We start from the raw sequence: 23,311 nt of genomic DNA on the forward strand, positions 1-23,311 counted from the left end.
GCATTTATAGTGTATTAATGAAGCATTTATTAAGTATTAGCTGGACATCGGAGGAGAGAGAGTGGAGGCTCCTGTATCCCAGAATGCACTGGGAAATAATAGAGAACTAGGACAGAGCAATTCTATATGGAAGGTGCCTGTAAACGAGAGCTATATTAGACCTCTGTTTTAAACACATTGGGATCCACCGTAGGAGGTGAGAGCACATCTGATGGGCACCAGGGTGTGTGAAGCGGTGAAGAGAGTATTGGATTCCATTGGAATCCCCTGTAAGACAATTGCATAATGTGCTAGTATGCATCGCAATCCTGAAATACATACCTTAGAATGAAGCCCTCCTGTGATGCGCAACAGGGCTTCCGTCTTCTCCTGGTCTTCCTTCTGGGTTCACAGACTCCGGCTGTGTGAGTGGCCAGAGCCGCGATGACGTCACTACCCTGCGCATGCCCACGGTTCCGGGCATGGTGCTGTGAAGGACCTTCAGAGCACATGCGCCGGTGATGTCACCGGCTGCATCCAGTGTGAATATTTTCTAAACGCGCCCGTTTAGGAGATATTCATTTTACCTACAGGTAAACCTTATTTTAGGCTTATCTGGAAGTACCGGGGGCCGCACCTGAGGCTCTCTATATATTTCAAGTTGACTAAAACTGATGAACCACTAAACACCACTATTAATAATATATCATGCTACAGCTGGCCATTTCACTGTGTTGTGTTCAAAACAGTCAGAAGAAAAATCGGAACATACGTAAATCCTTCTAACTGCATGGTAGTTTATTGATGTGCACATGTGTGTTGGAAGTGTGTTCGGCCGATGTGATGGGGTACCATTGACAATGGATGGCACTGCAACAAACTAATGCATGTAATATGTGTTAACATTCATTGCAACATGATTCGGTACTTCATAGAATAATACAATACACAGAATCCTCCAGAACACCTACCAGCTAGCCAGCAAAATGAAAAAAGTCTTAATTGTTTGAACAGCTTGCGTTCGGTTTACGTTGAATACGTTTGCAAATATATGTGAAGCGCACTGCCACGTCAAGGCCCCTCTGTACAGTGCGGTCCCTAACTCTACTCTAACATAATTTCCAAAGTGTGACATACATAGCAAGAGATGCATTGAAAGTCTAAACTAGTTAAAAAATCAAATTTAAAAAAACAGAGGTTTTGGTTGCATATATTTGCAATCATATGTGAAATCACCTTCCTTTCTAGCCGGTCCAATGCACACCTGCAAAAAGTAAGTACCAGCCTCCAGCCTCCCTTCACAGCTGGACTAATGCACACCTGCCAAATGAAAGTACCAGCCTCTAACCTCCCCTCACAGCCTGCCCAACACACACCTGTAAAATAGACTACCAGCCTCCAACCTCCCCTCATAGCCAGTGCAACGCACACCTGCAGAAAAGACTACCAGCCTCCGACCTCCCCTCAGAGCTGGTCCAACGCACACCTGCACAAAAGACTACCGGCCTCCGACCTTCTCTCATAGCTGGTCCAATCCATGCCTGCCTGCAGCAAAGACTACCAGCCTCCAACCTCCCCTCATAGCCAGTGCAACGCACACCTGCAGAAAAGACTACCAGCCTCCGACCTCCCCTCAGAGCCGGTCCAACGCACACCTGCACAAAAGACTACCGGCCTCCGACCTTCTCTCATAGCTGGTCCAATCCATGCCTGCCTGCAGCAAAGACTACCAGCCTCCAACCTCCTCTCATAGCCGGTCCAACACACACCTGCAAAAAGGACTACCGATCTCCAAGCTCCCCTCATAGCCGGTCCAACGCACACCTGCAAAAATGACTACCGGCCTCTGACCTTCCCTTATAGCTGGTCCAAGGCATGTCTGCAGAAAACAATAATGGCCTCCAACCTCCCCTTGTAGCTGGTCTAATGCATGCCTGTAGAATAGACTAACATCCTTTGACCTCCCCTCATATCTGGTCCAATGCATGCCTGCAGCAACAACTACCAGCCTCCAACCTCCCCTCCATAGCTGGTCCAACACACGCCTGCAAAAAAACACTGTGGCACTCCTGTCTATGAAGAGTACTGGTGATATTGCTCTCTTGGAGTCCGATGCTAATTAGAATCCTTCCATAGAGTGATGACTTAAGAGGACACTCTAGTGATGATGGCTTGACTTGGAGATCCTCTATCATGTTCCTTGTCTTCCTCTGATCCCTCCCCCCCACCACCTAATTTAATATTTCTTCCAACTTGTTGGCCATCTTCATTCCCAAAAAAGCTGCACCCCTGCCATTTAAGTGCAGTCTGTCCCTGTAGAGCTGGTGGTAATTGGCTGCAAAGTCAGCCCAGTTCTCCATGAAACCAAACTCCTCTTCTATGCACCAATTTCTCAGGCACTTATTAAGCTCCCTAAGCTCCTGCTGCCTTTCTGGTGTGGCTTGAGGTACAGGCAGTATTTCTGAAAATACTGCCTTGGAGGTCCTTTTCTTCAACATAGCTCCTAAGTCCCTGAAATCATTTTGTATGCTGCTCCATCTTCCTCTAACTTCGTCATGGGTACCAATAAGTACCAAGATAGCTGGGTCCTCTCCAGCCCCACGCAACAATCTTCCCATTCAATCTGCAATGTTCCGAACCCAAGCGCCTGGTAAACAACATACTGTTCGGAGTTCACGGTCTTTGTGACAGATTGCCCTCTCTGTCCCGCTAATAATTGAATCCCCTACCACACCAGTATCTGCTTATCCTTTCTTTTAACCTTGCCCCATCTTTACTGGAGGAGATGTTCCCATGGTTCCTCTGGCATTTTGGTGGAGTCTCAATGTCTGGTACAGTCCCAATGTGCACATCACACTCTACTGGAGTTTGCACATGAGCGTCACACTCTGCTGGAGTCTCAATTTGAGCATCGCACTCTTCTGGAGCCTGAACGTGAGCGTCGCACTCTTCTGGAGCCTGAACGGCCCCCCCTTCTGAAGCCTGAACGGCCCCCCCTTCTGAAGCCTGAACGGGAGTGTCGCACTCTGCTGGATCCTGAACATGGGTGAGACGCTCTGCTGGAGTCTGAACGTAAATGTCCCTTTTCAATCCTGCTCACTGTGGCAGGCCTGCCGTGTGAGCTGTGTCTGCAGTAAATCTCGCCTTCATCTGCAATAAAGAAAGAGGAATCGGATTGAGCATCCTTACCTACATTTTATATATTTTTCTTTGTACATCAAATTATAAAGAAAAAAGTTCAAAGTGCCAGGGACAATAAACACTCGACAGAGACAATAACAGGTCTTCACTGTACAATGAACACTCAGTTACTGATGCCAGAGCTGCCCTGCGTGGCTTTATATAGGGGCAGGTGATGACATCATAAGTGGTGATGTTATGACAACAGGTCAGGTGATGACATCACAGTGGGCTTTTTTTTTTTAACCCTTTCACTGCCAAAGCAGTTCTCTTTTTTTTTTTTTTTTTTTTTTTTTTTTCTTCTTTGCCCCTTTCACTGCCAAACCTTCCTCTCTCTTAATTTTTTTTTTTTACTCCTTTCACTGTCAAACCAAATGGTTTTCCAATGTTTAACCCTTTCACTGCCAAAACAAATTTTATTTATGATTGTTATTATTTAACCCTTTAACTGCCAAAAAAAGTAAAAAGATCAATTTTTTTTAACCCTTTCACTGCCAGTCCATTTTCTTTTTCAGTTTTTAACCTTTTCAATGCCAAACTTTTTATTTTATTTTTTTTTTTAGTTTTGGATGTTTTCCAATTTTTAACCCTTTCACTGCCAAAGCAGTTCGCCTCAATTTTTTTTTAACTCTTTCACTGCCAGAACAAATTTTAATTATGATCGTTATTTAACCCTTTAACCGCCAAAAAGATTAAAAAATTCAACCCTTTTACTGCCAGTCCTCCCCCCCCCCCCCTTTTTTTTTTTAACCCATTCACTGCCAAACATTTTATTTTTATTTTTTCAGTTTTGGATAGAGTGGAGAGGCATTAGAACACCTGTCAGTTTTCATTGCTGTCTGTGCCCTCTCTGGGGAAATTCCGCCTCTCCATTTTTGACTGACATCTGACACATGATCAGCGCTTTCCTGTAGGGGGCGCACGTGCACCCGCCACCCCTGGCTGTGCTGTGATTTGTTACAGCACAAGCTGATCAGCGAGTGCTGGCCAGTGATTGATTGCTGGCACCCGCTGATCGGCTCTGTCATTCAGGGAAGGGAGCTAAGTGCTGTAAACAACACAGAGCTACGAATACTGACAGGCAATCTTGCTGTTTTATTATTCCCTGCAAAACAAGGAAAAAAACAGCGCGGTCGCTTAGTAAAAGCACCACATAACACACGCAGTAAACATTGTTAGGCACACATTTAACCCCTTGATCGCCCCTAGATGTTAACCCCTTTCTAGCCAGTGTCAGTAGTACAGTGACAGTGTATGGTATTATCATTGATCACTGTATTAGTGTCACTATTGACAGTGTCAGTTAGAATACCACCATGCCAGCGTCAGCTAGTATTAGATTGCCCGCTGTACTATCACAGTCCCACTATAATTTGCTGATGACCGCCATTACTAGTATAAAAAAAAAATTCCAGTATCTATACCAGACACTTCATGCAAACCTAATAATATACAGTTGTTGGGATTTATTTGAGATTTTTTTTTTTTTTTATCAGACATGTAGCAGAATACATTTTGGCCTACATTCGTGAAGAAATGAGATTTTTTTAAAATTTTTATTGGATATGTTTTATAGCAGAAAATAAAAAATGTATATATTTTTTTTTCAAAATCTTTAGTCTTTTTTCGTTTTATATCACAAAAAATGAAAAACCCAGTGGTGATGAAATATCACCAAAAGAAAGCTCTATTTGTGTGAGAAAAAGCTAAAAATGCATTCAGTGTTGCATGACTACACAATTGCCAGTTAAAGTAGCACAGTGCTGAATAGCAAAAAATACCCTGGTCATAAAGGGGGTAAAATCTTCCAGAGGTCAAGTGGTTAAAGCGGTATTGATCCCAAAAGCAAACATCTATTATATTGCAGCCTACCAATGCTTAGATGTGGTGGCTGCATTACTTCTCAGATGACATATAGGCTACCACACAAATATAATATACAAAATAGGTTTCATTCATTTGCATCTCTAAAGTGACTATTGGCAGCTAGCAAGAAGAATTATAGTGGGGTTTCCATATACATCATGCCATCTATATACTGTAATCCCTGGGTGTCCCCATTGGAAGATTTCCCCTCTAGTTCATTGTTCCGGTGACAAACCAAAATCTGGAATTTTCTTTCACTTTTGGTGGTAATTGTAAACATAAAAAACAGAGAGGGTGATTCTCCATAGAGGGGGCGCAGACGGCAATAAAAACCTGACAGGGGTTCTAATTCCTCTCCACTCTATCCAACACTAACAAAAAAATGTTTTTCTTTATTTATAATTGAACATATGGGCGAAAAATGGGGGGAAAAAAATTACCCGGCAGTGAAAGGGTTAAAGTGTGTGTGTGTGTGTGTGTGTGTGGGAGGGGGAAGGAGGGGTTACTTGGTTTGACAGTTAAAGGGTTGAAACAAATGAACAATATAGTTTGGTAGTGAAAGAGTTAAATCTAATTCACAATAACCGTCACTTCAAGAAAAACATGTTATTACAGGAGCCGTATCCCTATTACATCTGTATACTGAGCCTACAGGCTGAATTCACAAAGCTCGCAAAAAAGGGGGGGAGGGGGGGGCGCTCAGTCATTTTGAGGGTCATTTTAACCCTTTCACTGTTTGGACATTTTATTTTTTTCTTTTCATTTTTGCACATGTGCTAATTGCTGATTTCTGCTCTCTCAGCATTCCATAGTTTGTGAAATGAAGGCCCCAATCACACTTCTGACATACACCTGGATGACAAACACCCAACAAGCATAGAGCAGTCCATTGATTTCAGTGCCCTGCCCTATGAGCGACAAGCGTGGCAAAGTAGCCCATGGCACGTTCCGGTTTGTTTTATTTACCACGTATTTTGCCACATTTGTTGTATTGGCGTCTCACATTTTGGGGTGACATTTACAATAAATGGCACTACAAGCGCGAGGCACATATTTTTGCAAGTTCGGGGATTGCATGGAAACGTGCATTTCTGTGCGCATTACCGGAACACGCAGATGTGAACGGAGACTAACTTATATGGTGGAAATTTGTCACAGCGTCCTGCCGTGTTCCGCAATATTTCCATTTTTTTCCTTTGTTCCCTGTTCCAATTTTCACTTTTCCCCAAGTATGGGGCATGAGTGATTGTACATACAGAGCAGGAGCTATATGGACGGGGGAAGGATATTCAGGAGATCAATAGAGGCTATGACTGTAGGCAGGGCTAAGACAAGGGGGGGGGGGTCACATGACCTGGGCACTATGCTCGGGGGCAGGGCACAGGTGACAGCTGCACGCTCCCTCTCCTAGCACCTCCCTCACAACACTACATCATATTCCTCCTCCCAGGGCTGGTGCTAGATTATTTTGCACCATAGGCAAGACTAGCTACTTGCACCCCCCCCCCCCCAAAAAAAAAGACACTTCTGAGCATGTTCAAATACATTCAAAATTCATATATTTAAATTTCTATATATTTATTTATAAATCATTCTTGTATAAATATATGAATTTTGAATGTATTTAAACTGAGAATGTGTGGTGCTGTAGTGCCATCAAATTCAGAGCCTGCCTCCAGGATCCACTTATAAGGCTCCAATAGTCCCATTTTCTTGCCCCCCCCCCTATATGCAGTTTTGCTCTTCACCTGCTCTGGGACAGACAATAAATAGCAGCTAGACTAGAGTTTACTGCAGCAGATCAGGCAGCGATCCTGGGCTGGAGGTTGCAATATCTCTATAGTGGGGCCCCTGGACTGGAGGTGGCAATCTCTCTATGAAGGTGCCCCTGGACTGAAGGTAGCGGTCTCTCTATAGAGGCTCTTCATAGAGAGACTGTTACCTCCAGTCCAGAGGCCCCTGCATAAGGTGACTTACACCTCCAGTTCACTGGCCGGGGAGAGAACATATGCGAGGAGAGGAAGAGGACAGATTACTCTTCTGTGACAGGGCTGCAGTCAGCACTAGAGGAGGCAAATGCGGCCATCTGCCCCTTCTGTGGCTTATGCCAGAAACCCTGGACAGCAAGGGAAACCAGCGGCCGTGGCTGCACCCTAGGCGGCCTCCCAGTTTGCCTATGTAAGAAAGATATGAACTGACACAGCACCAGTGACAGGCTTCTATACCGGTATATACATAAGTATGCAAAGAACAGTGGTCATGGGACTTTGAGTGAGGCACAAAATCAGGTAAAGGTACAAAAAAGAATATACGAAGTAGAAATTGATTTATTATACAGACAAGAAAAAATATTCTCAAAATACATGATGCGATCATAAAAAACAAATTCCATAGAAAGCTGACATACATAAATTTAAAAAATGATTTCATATTATATACAGTAGATACATGATGGCATAAATAAGCAGGTACATAGTAGATCTGAGTAAAAAAATCAAACTGTGGTGACGTAAAAACACTGTACGCGTTTATCGAGGATCCATCCTCTCATCAGGAGTGTGTTGTCAACGATATCTATAAATATGAATCTGAATGGTAAAGGATAATATATTAATGGGAATTCCCTATGTAGGGGAAAAAAAAAAAAAAGAAAAAATATATATAAAAATTTTGGAAAGCAAAAAATCTAGACACTTACAGTACATGTCCGCTAATGGAACAGGTGTAATAGCCCAGCTGCTGGAAGAGGGATGGGGGATGTCCAATAAAATGTCAGGCTCGGGGCTGAGGCAAGTGCATGCACAATAAGCCCAGGGAACAGCCGATGAGCAGGACTGGATGTCGTGTTTAAATAATGCAGAAGGTGAAAAATGGAAAACATGTAAGAATCCGCACCACTCTGAAAATATATAATAATATAATAATAATAATATCAAATAATATATTTTGAGTGGTGCGGATTCCTACATGTTTTCCATCTGGTGTAACTGGATTTTGCAAAGGCATTTGATACAATTCCCCACAAACGTTTACTGTACAAAATATGGTCCATTGGCATGGACCATAGGGTGAGTACATGGATTGAAAACTGGCTACAAGGGTGAGTTCAGAGGGTGGTAATAAATGGGGAGTACTCAGAATGGTCAGGGGTGGGTAGTGGGGTCCCCCAGGTTTCTGTGCTGGAACCAATCCTATTTAACCGCTTGACATCCGGAGGCCGTCATATGATGGCCTCGACTTTCAGGGCTTATATCTGAATGATGCCTGATGGCTGCAGACATCATTCAGATACAGGCATTTTCAGCCGGCGATTCCGTACACCATAAGAACGATCATAGCGGCTGTTCCGCCGCTTGATTGTTCTTACGGGCGGCGAGAGGGGACGCCCCCCCCCCTCCCGCTGCCCTCCGGTGCTTCTACCGACTCACCTCAGCGATCGGTGAATCGGATAGCAGATCCGCCGGCGCCGGATGTTCACCATAGAGATTTCCAGCGGACCAGATGGTCGCCGGAGTCTCTATGATCGTTCGGAGGCCGGGCGCGATGTTATGACGTCACGCCCGGCCTCTGCATTAAAAAAAAACGGCACCGCTTCGGCTGTGAAGCGGCGATCGTTTTATTTATTTTTTTTATTTTAGGCTTCCCAGCCTAGAGGTGAGATGTGGGGTCTTATTGACCCCATATCTCACTGTAAAGAGGACTGATCGTGTCATATTCCTATTACAAGGGATGTTTACATTCCTTGCAATAGGAATAAAAGTGATCAAAAAAAAAAAATAATTTTTAAAAGTGTCAAAATAAAAATTTTTAAGTAAAATTAACTATAAAAAAAAAAAAATTTAAAGCGCCCCTATCCCCGTGAGCTCGCACGCAGAAGCGAACGCATACGTAAGTCCTGCCCACATATAAAAACGGTGTTCAAACCACACATGTGAGGTATCGCCGCGAACGTTAGAGCGAGAGCAATAATTTTGCCCCTAGACCTCCTCTGTAACTCAAAACGTGTAACCAGTAAAAAATTTTAAAGCGTCGCCTATGGGTATTTTTAAGTACCAAAGTTTGGCGCCATTCCACGAGCGTGTGCAATTTTGAAGCGTGACATGTTAGGTATCTATTTACTCAGCGTAACTTCATCTTTCACACAATGCAAAAAAATTTGGCTAACTTTGCTGGTTTGTTTTTTTTAAAGCATGAAACTGTTTTTTTTTTTAAAAAAATACCGTGCAAGATAAAAAGTTGCAATGACCACCATTGTATTCTCTAGGGTCTCTGCTAAAAAAACATATATAATGTTTGGGGGTTCTATGTAATTTTATAGCAAAGAAATTATGATTTTTGACATGTAGGAGCGAAGTGTCAGAAATGGCCTGGATGCGAAGTGGTTAATTTATTCATAAACGACCTGGAGGATGGGGTAAACCGTTCAACCCCTGTTTGAGATTTGCAGACGATACTAAGCTAAGCAGAGCAATAACTTCTCCGCATGATGTGGAAACCTTGCAAGAAGATCTGAACAAATTAATGAGGTGGGCAAATATATGGCTAATTAGGTTTAATGTAGAAAAATGTAAAATAATGCATTTGGGTGGCAAAAATATGAATGCATTTTATACACTGAGGGGAGAACCTCTGGGGGAATCTAGGATGGAAAAGGACCTGGGGGTCCTAGTAGATGATGGGCTCACCAATGGCATGCAATGCCAAGCTGCTGAAAGCAAAGCCAACAGAATATTGGCATGCATTAAAAAGGGGATTCACTCCAGAGAGAAAACAATAATTCTCCCACTCTACAAGACTCCGGCCGCACCTGGAGTATGCCAGCCAGTTCTGGGCACCAGTCCTCAGAAAGATGTGCTGGAAATGGAGAGAGTCCAGAGAAGGGGAACAAAGCTATCAAAGGGTCTGGAGGTTATTAGTTATAAGCAAAGATTACAAGCACTGAACTTATTCTCTCTGGAGAAGAGACGCTTGAGAGGGAATATGATTTCAATGTACAAATACCATACTGGTGATCCCACAATAGGGATTAGACATGTGCAATTTGTTTAGTTCCACATTAGTTTTTTAATGAATTTAGACAAATTCGGAAATATCCGAATTATCAAGTTTCTGAATTTTTCAGAATATTCGAAAATTCTGAAAATACGAAATTTTGGAAATTCAAAAATTTGGACATTTGAAATTCGAAATTTTGGAAATTCTAAATTTTGGAAATTCGAAGATCCGAAAATTCGAAGATTCGAAAACCTGAAAATTCGAACATCTGAAATAACTACTACAAACTATTAAATTATAGGTATTGGAATTTCCTTTCAAATTTGGCTGTTAGTGAACGTAATTAATACAAATGTATCCGAAGTTACAAATTATCCGTAATAACGAATGCCGTATCTAAACGAATGGAACGTAACTAATTAATAATAATAATAATAATAATAAAAACCTGTTAATATTATTTATTATTTCGTTCTGTTCCATTTGTTTAGATACGGCATTCTTTATTTCGGATAATTCATAACTTCTGTTCACATGTCTATTCTGCCTACCTGATCAGCGTGTCATGCAGTCCGATGGCAGCCATTCCAGTGTACAAAAGCTGCACCGCCTCCTTGTCCGTGATAGGGGAACACTCCGTTTTCAAGCAGTGAGGCACAATGGACACTAAGGTATGCAATGGACACAGCAATGGACACTGAGGTATGCAGCTGCAGATGGGCATAGTTGACCTTCTTTTCCACTTACAGTAGCTGCTGCATTTCTCACCCTCGGCTTATACTCGAGTCAAGTTTTCCCAGTTTTTTGTGGTAAATTAGGTGCCTCAGCTTATACTCGGGACGGCTTATACTTGAGTATATACGGTACTAAGAATTACTGTATTTATTGGTGTATAACACTCACTTTTTCACCATGAAAATCAGGTGCAAATAGCGTGTGCGTGTCATATGCCAGTACTTCAATTTTAGCTGCCTCGGAGGGGACAGGGATCGGGGCAGGACGAGTGTCGTCAGATTACATACAGTGAGAATCTCCTGTTTACTTGGCGGCCTCTGTAATAGGAAGTCCCGTCTCCTGGGCCGCCATTGGACCACTGTTCTGTCTATCATAGGAGATTCTCACTGAATGTAATCTGTCAGCGCTTGTCCCGCCCCCCCTCCCTGTCCCCTCTAGGCTGCAGATGCGCAATCGATCAGGCTCCACTGATTGCAATGGTGAGGTTGCTGCATTGATGGCAATAGTGAGGCTGCTGCATTGATGGCAATAGTGAGGCTGCTGCATTGATGGCAATAGTGAGGCTGCTGCATTGATGGCAATAGTGAGGCTGCTGCATTGATGGCTATGGTGAAGCTGCTGCATTGATGGCAATGGTGAGGCTGCTGCATTGATGGCAATGGTGAGGCTGCTGCATTGATGGCAATGGTGAGGTTGCATTGATGTGGACTGATGAGGCTGCATTGATGGCACTTGTGAGGCTGCAGATGGGCATTGATCAGGCTGCATTGGTGGCAATGGTGAGGCTTCAGATGGGCACTGACCCTTATTTTGCTTCAAAGTTCCTTATTTAAAATTTAAGTTTTTTCCTGAAACTTCCCTCTTAAAATGAATGTGCGTGTTATACGCCGATAAATACGGTTCTTTTATCATGATAACTCAATAATTATTATTATGCAGGATTTATGATACCAACAGATTATGCAGTGATTTACAATATAAAGGGAGACCGTATGATTTCAATACAGTTCAATACAAAAGGAATAGGAGGGCTCTGCTCATGGAGGTTATAATCTTAAAGGAGGAACGAACACAGCCCAGTGAATGTATTACAGGGGTTCCTGGGAGCACAACTGCATCTTGGGACTCAAGATGTGATCAAAGTTCAGCCACTAAGGGCGGTCTGAAGGCGTATGTGTACTGTGTATGTATAGGGGATTTTCAGTGACTGCTGAGCTTGACTCATTGGATGACTTCTAACACACAGCACTTAACCTCTCAGTTCACCCTACATCCAAACTTCTACTTTCAGCTTTCTAAAATATATTTTTTTCGCTTTCTCTTCTTAAAAGCAATAAAAGTAAACTGTAACTCGCAACCAAAGTTTTTAAGGGGAGTCTGTTGGTCAAAAACCATCAAAGTCCACTTTTCCCTAAGTGAGCAGATAGAATGTTCTCATGGACTTGTATTACTTATGCAGTATGTAACCAAAAAATTTACTTTGAGAGTTAGGTGAAAACATCCATTAAAATTCACTTCTGTTTCTGTGACCACTGTGTAGTATTAGGAATGTCTCCTTCCTACGCCTTACTTGTTTTCCCAGGACAAGCGGCTGGCATTTCTGATTTCTCTATTGTGCACCAAGAGGTGAAATCAGGTATTTGGGCCCAGCAATTCAAACCCAATGAGCACCATTCTATCGATTTATCAAACTTAGTACATCACATAAGCAGTGAAACAAGGGGCACACTGTTACCTACAAGAGGGGTGCAGGGAGAAGTACTCCCTCTTAGTACACACAGTGGTCCAAAACAAAGGTCTAATTTTTACAGAATTCGGAAAACTCCTTAAAGAGCATCTGTAATCAGAAATATTTATGAGCTGCAATCACAATAGTTCCTCTGAAAATGCTAGGTGGCTAACTCTTTCTAGCATTAATATTTTCACTGACCCAGAACTAACATGCAGCAAATGAGGTCAGAGTAAAGCCAAACCTTTGGATCTGCCTTCTTGTGTCAGGCCTTTTATTCAAAGAGTTATCTTCTTAAAGACCTCAGCAATGCCAGGACCTTATTTTTCTGAATAAGACTTCCCTTTAACCACTTGCCGACCAGCCGCCGCAGTCGTACTATGTAACATTGCTTCACCCTGTGGCCACTAGGGGGCGTGCGCACCCCCCTGCTTGCCCCCCGAACCGATTTGAGTGCCCGGCTGTCACGATCACCGCCGGGCTCCCGCGATCACCACTGACACACGGAGAACCGGGATCTGTATGTGTAAACACAGTTTCCGGTTCTCTGAGGGGAGAACAGACAGATCGTCTGTTCATACAGGGTATGAACAGTGATCTGTCATCTCCCCTGCACAGTCCCCTCTCCCCTTCAGTTAGGGGACACATTAACCTCTTGATCGTCCCCTAGTGTTAACCCCTTCACTGCCAGTGACATTCTTACAGTAATCCAATGCATTTTTATAGCACTGATCACTATATTAATGCCAGTGGTCCCAAAAATGTGTCAAAATTGTCCGTCGTGTCCGCCATAATGTCGCAGTCCCGATAAAAATCGCAGATTGCTGCCATTACTTTTAAAAAAATAATAATAATAAAAATGCCATAAAACTATCCCCTATTTTGTAGACGCTATAACTTTTGCGCAAACCAATCAATATACGCTTATTGCGATTTTGGTAAAAAAAAAAATGTAGAAGAAAACATATCGGCCTAAACTGAGGACAAAAATAGTTTTATATATTTTTTGGGGATATTTATTATAGCAATAAGTAAAAAATAATGCGTTTTTTTTTTTTCAAAATTGTCACTCTTTTTTTGTTTATAGCGCAAAAAATAAAAACCGCAGAGGCGATAAAATACCACCAAAAGAAAGCTCTATTTGTGGGAAAAAAAGGACCTCAATTTTGTTTGGGTGCAACGTCGCACAACCGCACAATTGTCAAAGCAACGTAGTGCAGAATCGCAAAAAGTGCTCTGGTCAGGAAGGGGGTAAAATCTTCCGGGGCTGAAGCAGTTAATGTATATCTAAACTCAAACAAGAATGTAATATATTTGAAGTTTACCAGTTCTTACATGTGCTGGCAGCATTGGTTTTCTTTCTTTGAGGCAAAGAACATTTTCATCAAGTACAGAAAATATTTGTTAAACTTGCCAGAAATGTTACTTACTGAGAGCTAAAATGGTAGCACAAAGAATTTGATCTTTCTTGAGTAAACTACTTGTCCCATCAATCCACCATGTAAAGGAAATAAAGAAAAGTATACATGCTTGAAATTCAGCTTCTTTGACAATTATGGCTCCCTCCATAAATAAATACAGTAAAGAAATGAGTGAAACCTCGCAGGCCAAAAAGTTCATTAAAAGAAAAGTTCAGGATAAAAAAAAAATTCATATTCTCCTAGGTGGATGCAGTATCAATCCAGAACTGAGCAATCAAAGACCAGTTTGTTCAGTTCTAGGTCTTCAGTTAACCTAGAGCTGGTGACTGTCAGTCACTGGCTCTCTGATCTGCCCCTCCAGCGCTCAGTTGGTCACTCGGCTCTGGAGAAGGGTGAGAGCCACTGGCTCAACCTCTCAGTGGCTCGCTGAGAGGCTGAGCCAGCTGTTGGTCCAGGCATCTGGGTTGATCCCGACATTAACCACTTGACCTCCGGAAGGTTTTACCCCTTTATGAACAGGGCATTTTCTTGGTATTGAGCACTGCGCTACTTTAACTGGCAATTGTATGGTCATGCAACACTGTACGCAAATTAAATTTTATATCATTTTTTTTCCACACAAATAGAGCTTTCTTTTGGTGACATTTTATCACCGCTATCATTTTTTTTTTTTTTTATTGTAAGAATATAACGTGAAATATAAAATAAAGCCTATTGGGCTTACCCAGGCTTGGCATTAAACACAATGAAAAAAGAAAAACAACAAACGCAAAGAACAACAAAGTGATTGGTAACCTAGGCCTAAGGTGACTTAAATCGAGGTATCGGGAGTGTGCGAAGTAAAAATCTGTGAAGAATCTTAAATTGTATTAGTTTGTCTCTGGCTGGGACCAAGCTTTGCATAGGGTAGTCCCAAACATCCTCCCAGTCTTCTGAATCTAACTCTGGAACCTCCTCGCGCTAGCGTGACAGTAACTTGTCAAGGCCATCATAAACAGAGGGTTGAAGAGACATACTGTATATATTGAAGAGAATGGTTTACCTAGACTATCCTCCCGTAACATGTAAGGGTGTCGAATGTCTGGAGCACGCCCCCTTCACAAATTTGGCTAAGATATTTTATCCCCTTAGAAGCCCACACAATAGGGTCAGGAAGCAAGAAAAATTGCTTTAGAGAGGGGTTATGCTATAGTGGTGTATGTGGTGAAAAAGCAGTAGAGGGCTCTGAGTGCTGAAGTTGCCACGCTTAATGACAGCAATCATAGACTGAGTGAGTGGGAACGGGGCTAACCTACCCCTGTATAGTATAATACGTAATGCTTCATAGGAGACGAGCTGCACAACCTCAAGCACCACGGCAGCATTAATCTCATCAGCTACCAACCAGTTGTGGGTCTGAGTGAGCAGAGCTGCAAGGTAATATGCAAATAAATTTGGACATTCCAAACCACCCTCAGTCCATGGCCTTTGCAAGATTGCCACCCGAAATCTAGGCCTTTGAGCACCCCAAAGAAATGAGGTTACTGCAGATGATTCAAATTGCCTAAAATATTTCCTAGGGATCCACACCGGGGCATGGCAAAGGATATACACTATAGAGGGTAGCAACTTCATTTTAACCACTTCAGCCCTGAAAGATTTGGCTGCTCGATGACCAGGCCACTTTTTGTGATACGGCACTGCTGTACCCAAACAAAATTTGACATCCTTTTTTTCCCACAAATAGAGCTTTCTTTTGGTTCGTTTTTATTTTTTGCACTATAAACAAAAGATGCGCGTACAAATTTTGAAAAAGACACTATCTTTTACTTTTTGCTATAATAAATTTCCCACATTTTTTTATCCCAAAAATTTTTTTTTCCTCAGTTTTTAGGTCTATGTATTCTTTTACACATTTTTGGTAAAAAAAAAAACGCAATAAGCTTATAGTGATTGGTTTGCGTGAACGTTATAGCGTCTACAAAATAGGGGATAGATTTATGGGTTTTTGTTTTTTTTTTTACTAGTAATGGCTGCGATATTGCGGCGGACAAATTGGACACTTTTGACACATTTTTGGGACCATTGGCGATTATACAATGATCAGTGCTATAAAAATGCACTGATTACTGTGTAAATGTCACTGGCAGGGAAGGGGTTAACTGTGTTCCCTAGGTGTGTTCTAACTGTAGGGGGGATGGGACAGTCTAGGAGGAGAGAGAGATCGGTGTTCATACTTAGTATGAACACCAATCTCTCTCTACTCCCCTGAAAGAACCAGGATCTGTGTGTTTACACAGATCCCGGTTCTCGCTCTGTCATGAGGGATTGCGGGTGCCCTGCGGTCATCGGGCCCGCCAGGCACTCGCACTGGCTTCGGGCACACGCTGCAGGCGCGCGCCCCTAGTGGCCAAAAGGCGAAGCGATGTAAGGTAACGTCGTTTCACTCATCCGTGCCATTCTGCCGCAGTAAAACAGTGGCGGCAGGTCGGCAAGCGGTTAAGAAATTTAATCTTGCCCACGAGTGAGAGGGGGAGGTGGGACCACGCTAATAAACGTTGCTTTTTAGATTCAGCTGACTGGTGAGGGATGTGAAGTGGGAGGGGCTGGAGGAGTCCCTATGTCCTGATTTCTGCATTGGTGTCACTGCTACGAGACACCACAAAGCCAGAGACACAGTGAGTAACACTACCTGTGATTATAGTTGCCATTAAAAGTCCCCACTACAGTTCTTAGATCAGCAGATGACCTTGAGCAAGAGCACCTAAGTTGGCTGATCAGAACTCCCACCAGCATTGCCACTCATCCCAACTCCCCGCCAACACTGCCACTCATCCCATTCCCCCCAAGCAACAAAGCAAAGAGTAAGAGAAGCTATAAAAATAGAGAATTCATGGAAGGGAGAGGAAAAGAGGGGGAGGAACAAAGAAAAAGGGAGAGAAAGATTAAGAAAAAGAACAAGACGGCTAAAGAGAGGGGGATGGGAGAAAAAAACAAGAAATTAGGATAGAGAGAGATAAAAGGGAAAGAAAGGAGAACAAATAGAAAGAGTGGTATATCCTAAAATGTACCATATGGGGTTTTAATCCCGTACGAGTGGAAGGGAGTCAGGGAGCGCTAAATGTCCATGGGTTAGGGGCGCAAATTACTTGTCTTGCCTTGGGTGCTGATAACCCACGCTACGAAAATAATTTTACTGTTAGGGGTCCCCACAACTTGGGAAATTTTATCAAGGGGTCACAGCATTAGAAAGGTTGAGAACCACTGCTCTAGAGCCTGGACCCGCTGAGTGATTTCAGCCGCCAGCGCTCTTTAGCATGCTGTCAGCTAAATACGGGTTACAGGAGTGCAGAACAAGGTGCACTCCTATGACCCACAGGAGAGGTAGGGCCAAAAGAGCTTTGGTCCTGCTTCTCCTTTAATGGCAGGATTACCAGGTGGAAATAAAAGGAAACAAAGCCTGATAAATTAAGCAAATGCAGCCACTACATCTAAGGGCCAATAAGTTGCATTATATTGCATGTTTTATTTTGGGTTTAGATACTCTTTAAAGACATCAAATGTACAGTATACTTCACCTAAAATACACACATTAAATACATTCAGTATAGTCATCTAAAATCAATAATTTGGTGAAATAAATGTAAGTGTTCCAGAAATCCTCCTAAAGTGGGAATTTTATTTAGTTTAGATAAATGCCTTGCAATTAACAATATATTTATTTCTACACATGGGAGGCTAGACAAGTCTTGCCCTAAAGATGAACCTTGTGTAGAATACTGTGAGGTCCGACTCCGCTTACACAAATAGCCCTCCAGCAGTATATGCATTGGTAATTATCACATCATTTTTTCACAGCAATTGAAATAACGTAAGCTCTTACTTAATCACATTAAGACAATATCAGAATCACACTGTGCTTGAACAGTGCTTTTATTGGCTACAGTTTCATCATGATTTAATGCTCTCCAATATGATAGAACGCATTTTCACAGCCTCTGACCATGCCACACTGGCTCATACTCGCATCCACTTCTGGCAACTCTCGTAACTTAAGAAAATAAAGCCTTTATTTCTATGAAAGCATGTTTTGTCTTAATTCCAATAACAACATTTTTCCACATCCAAGTCGTGAAATGTTTGGAGGCAATATTAAATGAATCTCTTTCTACCTTCATTAACACCCAGGAGAAATATTTTAATTCCTGGAAATATCAAACATGCCATTTATTTGCTTGGTGTTTACATAAGTATGTTGCTGTCCTTACCTTTATTTTCATTGAGGTCCAGTCTGCCACTTAACGGATTTTGTTGTATTAAATATGAATCTGCTTTTTATTGGGAGCATAAGTGAAGCTGTTGCAGTGGTTGTTGAAGCCATTTTTAGTGAATAGAGGGTTGATTCTTAACAAAATGTTTGATTTCACACTGATACAGACCTCTCGCTCTGAAATAAAACTGTACATTATTGAATACCTTCCTTTAAAGAAGGCCTCCAGTCTAAACAAAAAGTTTTGTGTAGTTTCTTGTACCAAAAATACATAATTCTCTTAATAAAACCAATTAACTATTTTCTCCTCTGAAGCAGCAGAGCCGCTGGTATCCTGAACCATACATCAGAGCCAGTTTCCGACAAAATGGGTTACTAGTAGAAAAGAAAATGGAAACCCATATGTTGGACTGCTGTTTTGGCACAGTTTTCACTGATGATATTTAATTTTAAAGGGCCGGTCCACCTTTGTTAAAGAGGGACTAAACTCATGAATCTTCCCTTCTCCCCAACGGTCTCGGTCTCTCGTCGGAACCAGCATCTTCTCCCCAAGTAGAGATGGGAGAACTGTTCAGGCTGAGCATCGATTTGGCCCTGAACAGCGAACAGTTCAGGTGTTTGGCGAATTTTCAGGGCTCTTGGCTTGCTGTTCACCCACCAAGTGCAATTGAATAGCTGCTGGTTGTTCCAGAGTGGGTCGGAAAGCCAGCCGCTGCTTCCTTAACAGATGAATCATCAGCTGTCAAAAAACATTGCCAGCAATAGAATTTTTTTTAAAAGGGTGTGGGGTCCCCCCCAAATCCATGCCAGACCCTTATCTGAGCATGCAGCCTGGCAGGCCAGCAAAGGAGGGGACACTCGCTCGTCCCCCCCCCCCCCCTCTTCTGGCCTTCCAGGCTGCATGCTTGGATAAGCATCTGGTCTGGATTTTGGGGGGGAAATCAATTTAAATGTCTATTTTTCTTTATATATGTCAATTGCAGCAGGTTCTATACATGGCACATATGCGGCACTTTACAGGCAGACTAAGGGGACCCCCCCCAGGCACCATATTTAAAGGAATTTTACATTTTTATTCTTTCACTTTGAGCATCATTAACCTCTTCCCGCCTGGCCCATAGCAGATGACGGGCAGGCGGTGGTTCAGTTATCCTGACTGGGCGTCATATGACGTCCAGCAGGATAACATGCCGCCGCGCGCCCGCCGGGGCACGCATCGCAGCGATCGGTGTATCAGTCTGACACACTGCTACACCGATCTTGGTAAAGAGCCTCCGGCGGAGGCTCTTTACCACGTGATCAGCCGCGTCCAATCACGGCTGATCACGATGTCAATAGTAAGAGCCTTTGATCGGCTTTTCCTCACTCGCGTCTGATAGACGAGAGTAGAGGAGAGCTGATCAGCAGCTCTCCTGACAGGGGGGGTCTGCGCTGATTGTTTATCAGGGCAGCCCCCCTCAGATGACCACACTGGACCACCAGGGATCGCCACTAGGACCACCAGGGAAGGGGGCAACATGTGGATGGCCATCCACATGTGCCCAGTCAGTGCCAATCAGTGCCCACAAATGGGCACTGATTGGCACCATTATATTGCAGTGATGCCCAGCAATGCCACCCTTAGGGGCATCGGTGCCACCCATCAGTGTCCATCGGTACCACCTGTCAGTGCCCATCTGTACCCATCAGTGCCCACCTATCGATGCCCATCAGTGCCACCCATAAGTACCCATCAATGCCACCCACGAGTGCCCATCAGTGCCGCATATGAGTGCCCATCGGTGCCACCTATGAGTGCCCATCAGTGCCGCATACCAGTGCCACTTAGTGCCCATCAGTGCCACCTATCAGTGCCCATCATCAGTGCCACCTCATTGGTGCCACCTCATCGGTGCCCATCAGTGCCGCCGTATCAGTGCCCATCATTGAAGAAGAAAATTTATTTATTTACAAAAATTTTTAACAGAAACAAAGAAAAACTTGTTTTTTTTCAAAATTTTCAGTCTTTTTTGATTTGTTGCACAAAAAATAAAAACCGCAGAGGTGATCAAATACCACCAAAAGAAAGCTCTATTTGTGGGAACAAAAATGATAAAAAAATTGTTTGAGTACAGTGTAGCATGACCGCACAATTGTTCAAATTGCGACAGCGCTGAAAGCTGAAAATTGGCCTGGGCGGGAAGGTGTGCCGTAGCTGATGACGTATAATAATCTGCTGCTGGCTGCAATAGGCGGAAATGTCCGCCTATTGCAGGGCGCTAGCGGCACAACAAAGACAACCCCCACCCATCTCAGATGAAGGGGGGAGGTTAAAGGGCCACACCACCTCAAACAGAGGGAATGAGTAACCAAATGCAGAACAGTCCCATCGTGGCCCACAAGGTAGCCACCATGGGACAGCGCAAAGAGGAGAAGGCAGTCAGCCATTCAAACCCCTTTGTGTCAACTTGTGTGCATGTTATCAGGCCAAAATCACCAGGGTATGTAAACTTTTTTGATCAGGGTCATTTGGGTAGTTTCTGTTGTCATGATTTAAAAAGAGTAAACACAGTTGATTGATAATAAATGGCTTCAGCCAAACACTAACCATTAGTGAAAGAAATGTTTTTTGTGTCATCATTCATATTCTCTGAAAAATGGCCAAGAAATCATAAATTCTGCCAGGGTTTGTAAACTTATGAGCACAACTGTATCTTCATTCCAGCACTTTTTTGTAAGTTTCCTTCCCCGAAGACAGTTCAGCAATGACTTTGTCATATTGAAGATATTACATTGATGGAAGACCTGAGTGGTTCCCTTGAGGACAAAGACTCCAAGTTCCAGATCGCTTAGTTTTACTGGACATACTTCACCTTTTATAGATGCATTCAAACAACTTCTCCACTTGGCCTTACCCAAAAAGCCTCTACCTTCAGTACCTTCTGACTGGATTTCTCACGCACTAATTTTTACTGCCGTACAACCTTTCATAAGCCTCCGTTCCCCTCTACCCTGTCCTAATCTTACCTCTAAGCCTGTTCCCCATTATATGGTCGGGGCCTGGCTACCCCATCTGGCTTACACTTTTCACCCCCAAAAATCTTTCCCCTTCCTGGCCTGTTGCCCTGCCCTCCTCCCTATTATCCACGCTCATTACCTAAATCAACTATTAACTTCATCCCTCGCTAGTTCTATCCCCACCTTTCTGTCTTTCCCATAGGACTGCAAAAAAATAAACTTTGGGTAAAAACAGAATACAGCATGAATATAGCTTGGGGAATAATATCCTGGTTGCCCATAGAACTATTCATTGACATATATTGTACCATTTTCTAAAGTTTTCCTAAAGAATTGATTTAAAAAATAAAATAAAAATCTCAAAGGGATGTAATCCTATTGAGATGCTATGGACTGTACTTAACAAAACAAACAACCATATACACGAGCGCATAGTAGGATTTCTGCTCCCAGGGTTGACTGGGTGGGGGAAAATGGTCTGTTTCAGGTGCACTGAGATTAGCCTGGTGCAAGCAAGCAAGCATCAGACAGCCTTAGGGCCATACTTGTACTGCTCTTCAGAGAGCATATGACACGTGGTAAAGAGACATTGTTATGCCTCCTCACTGCCTGCTTCAGTCCCTTGAATCCTGCACTAGCGTGCCCCCTAAAGGGGAAGTTTTGCAAGGAGTCACAGTGGGCTTCCCTTAGTAAACATGCCAGAGACGGGGACCCGCAGACCTGCACAGAACCGGCGAGGACACCGCAAGATCCCTTGACAGGTAAGTGTCCTTCTATTAAACGTCAGCAGCTACAGTATTTGTAGCTACTGACTTTTGAATGTTTCTTTCTTGGATGAAGTTCCTCTTTTAAAGGGAAAAACAAACTTTTCTTGCACAATGATTTATCTGCTTTGAGATTTCCTTTTTACACATTTATTTGTAATATAATCACCTCTGTTTTTAACATTTGCGATATAAGATGATTAACTCCATACTATTTTGGCAGTTAAAGGAAACCTATAGACTAAAATATTTCTGCGCTTAGGACGGTATGTAAAGGAGAACTGCAGCCCCCCCAAAAAAATGGACAAACACCGAAGTGTAATCCAAAGAAAAATGAAGAACTCTAGTGGGGAATGTGGCGCTGTTCATAAGGTGTGTAATGGTAAGAGTATGATGTGAGTATCCAAAACTAAAAAACTAAAAAACAGTGTGGAAAATCTTGGCAGTCCCAAAGAACCAAAAAATATTTCATAAAGTATCTATATATGTGATATTCGTGGTTAGTGACTCTTCTTCTGGAACCCCCACTTGTGTCCCCACTCACCGAAAGACCCAACCCCTGCAGGGGTAATGGGCAAGTATAGATAAATGAGGCTGAGGCTGAGGCTCATTTTTTCTCCATACATACGGAAACGCTGTGGTGGACGATTCTAAAGGAATTGAGACAACACACAGCAGGAAGGGAATCCCGGATCCATAGGAGATACTGACCGGATCTCAGGAGGGGATTTATCTATACTTGCCCATTACCCCTGCAGGGGTTGGGTCTTTCGGTGAGTGGGGACACAAGTGGGGGTTCCAGAAGAAGAGTCACTAACCACGAATATCACATATATAGATACTTTATGAAATATTTTTTGGTTCTTTGGGACAGCCAAGATTTTCCACACGTTTTTTTTAGTTTTGGATACTCACATCATGTGGACTTGATTTATGAACATTTTGGTGCATGATTATTCACCACACCATTGTTGTTATTTGTGTTTTATTTTGACATTTTTATGTGTTTTTTTTGCATTTTTGCTTACTCACGTCACCAACACGCACATTCACCTGTTGGTACAATTTAATATTTCTTGATTGCACGTATTTCCTATATGATTATCTAACACACATTCTGCACCTCTGCTTTTCACACCATGTGAAGCTTGACAAATAAGATATGCACTTGATAGGTTTTGTTTTATATTCATTTATTGTTTTTTTCATATCATTATTTTAATATTATACACTTCTTACCAATACACACCTTATGAACAGCGCCACATTCCCCACTAGAGTTCTTCATCTTTAGTTAAAGGAAACCTGTCATGGCTTGAAAAGACTTGAAAAACGTAACATTAATAAGTCACCAGGAACAGATGGCTTGCACCCAATGGTCCTTAAGGCCCCTTTC

The 23,311-nt window shown here is 42.8% G+C and overlaps 1 protein-coding gene across 3 annotated transcripts in view; it reads left to right on the plus strand.

Moving 5' to 3' along the window:
- The window catches only part of RHBDD1 (rhomboid domain containing 1), a 160,641-nt gene that overhangs the window by 124,893 nt on the left and 12,437 nt on the right, over positions 1-23,311 (plus strand). The window contains exon 8 of one of the 3 annotated variants that reach the window (XM_073625977.1): positions 10,512-10,631. The exons of the other annotated variants lie outside the window; for them this stretch is intronic. Within the exon in view, the coding sequence (XP_073482078.1) occupies positions 10,512-10,543 (32 nt within the window). The 3' untranslated portion in view covers positions 10,544-10,631. Of the gene's footprint in view, positions 1-10,511; positions 10,632-23,311 lie in introns of those variants that run through there. 3 annotated transcript variants of the gene reach the window in all.

Source organism: Aquarana catesbeiana, linkage group LG04, assembly GCF_042186555.1.
Source record: "Aquarana catesbeiana isolate 2022-GZ linkage group LG04, ASM4218655v1, whole genome shotgun sequence".
Taxonomy (NCBI): domain Eukaryota; kingdom Metazoa; phylum Chordata; class Amphibia; order Anura; family Ranidae; genus Aquarana; species Aquarana catesbeiana.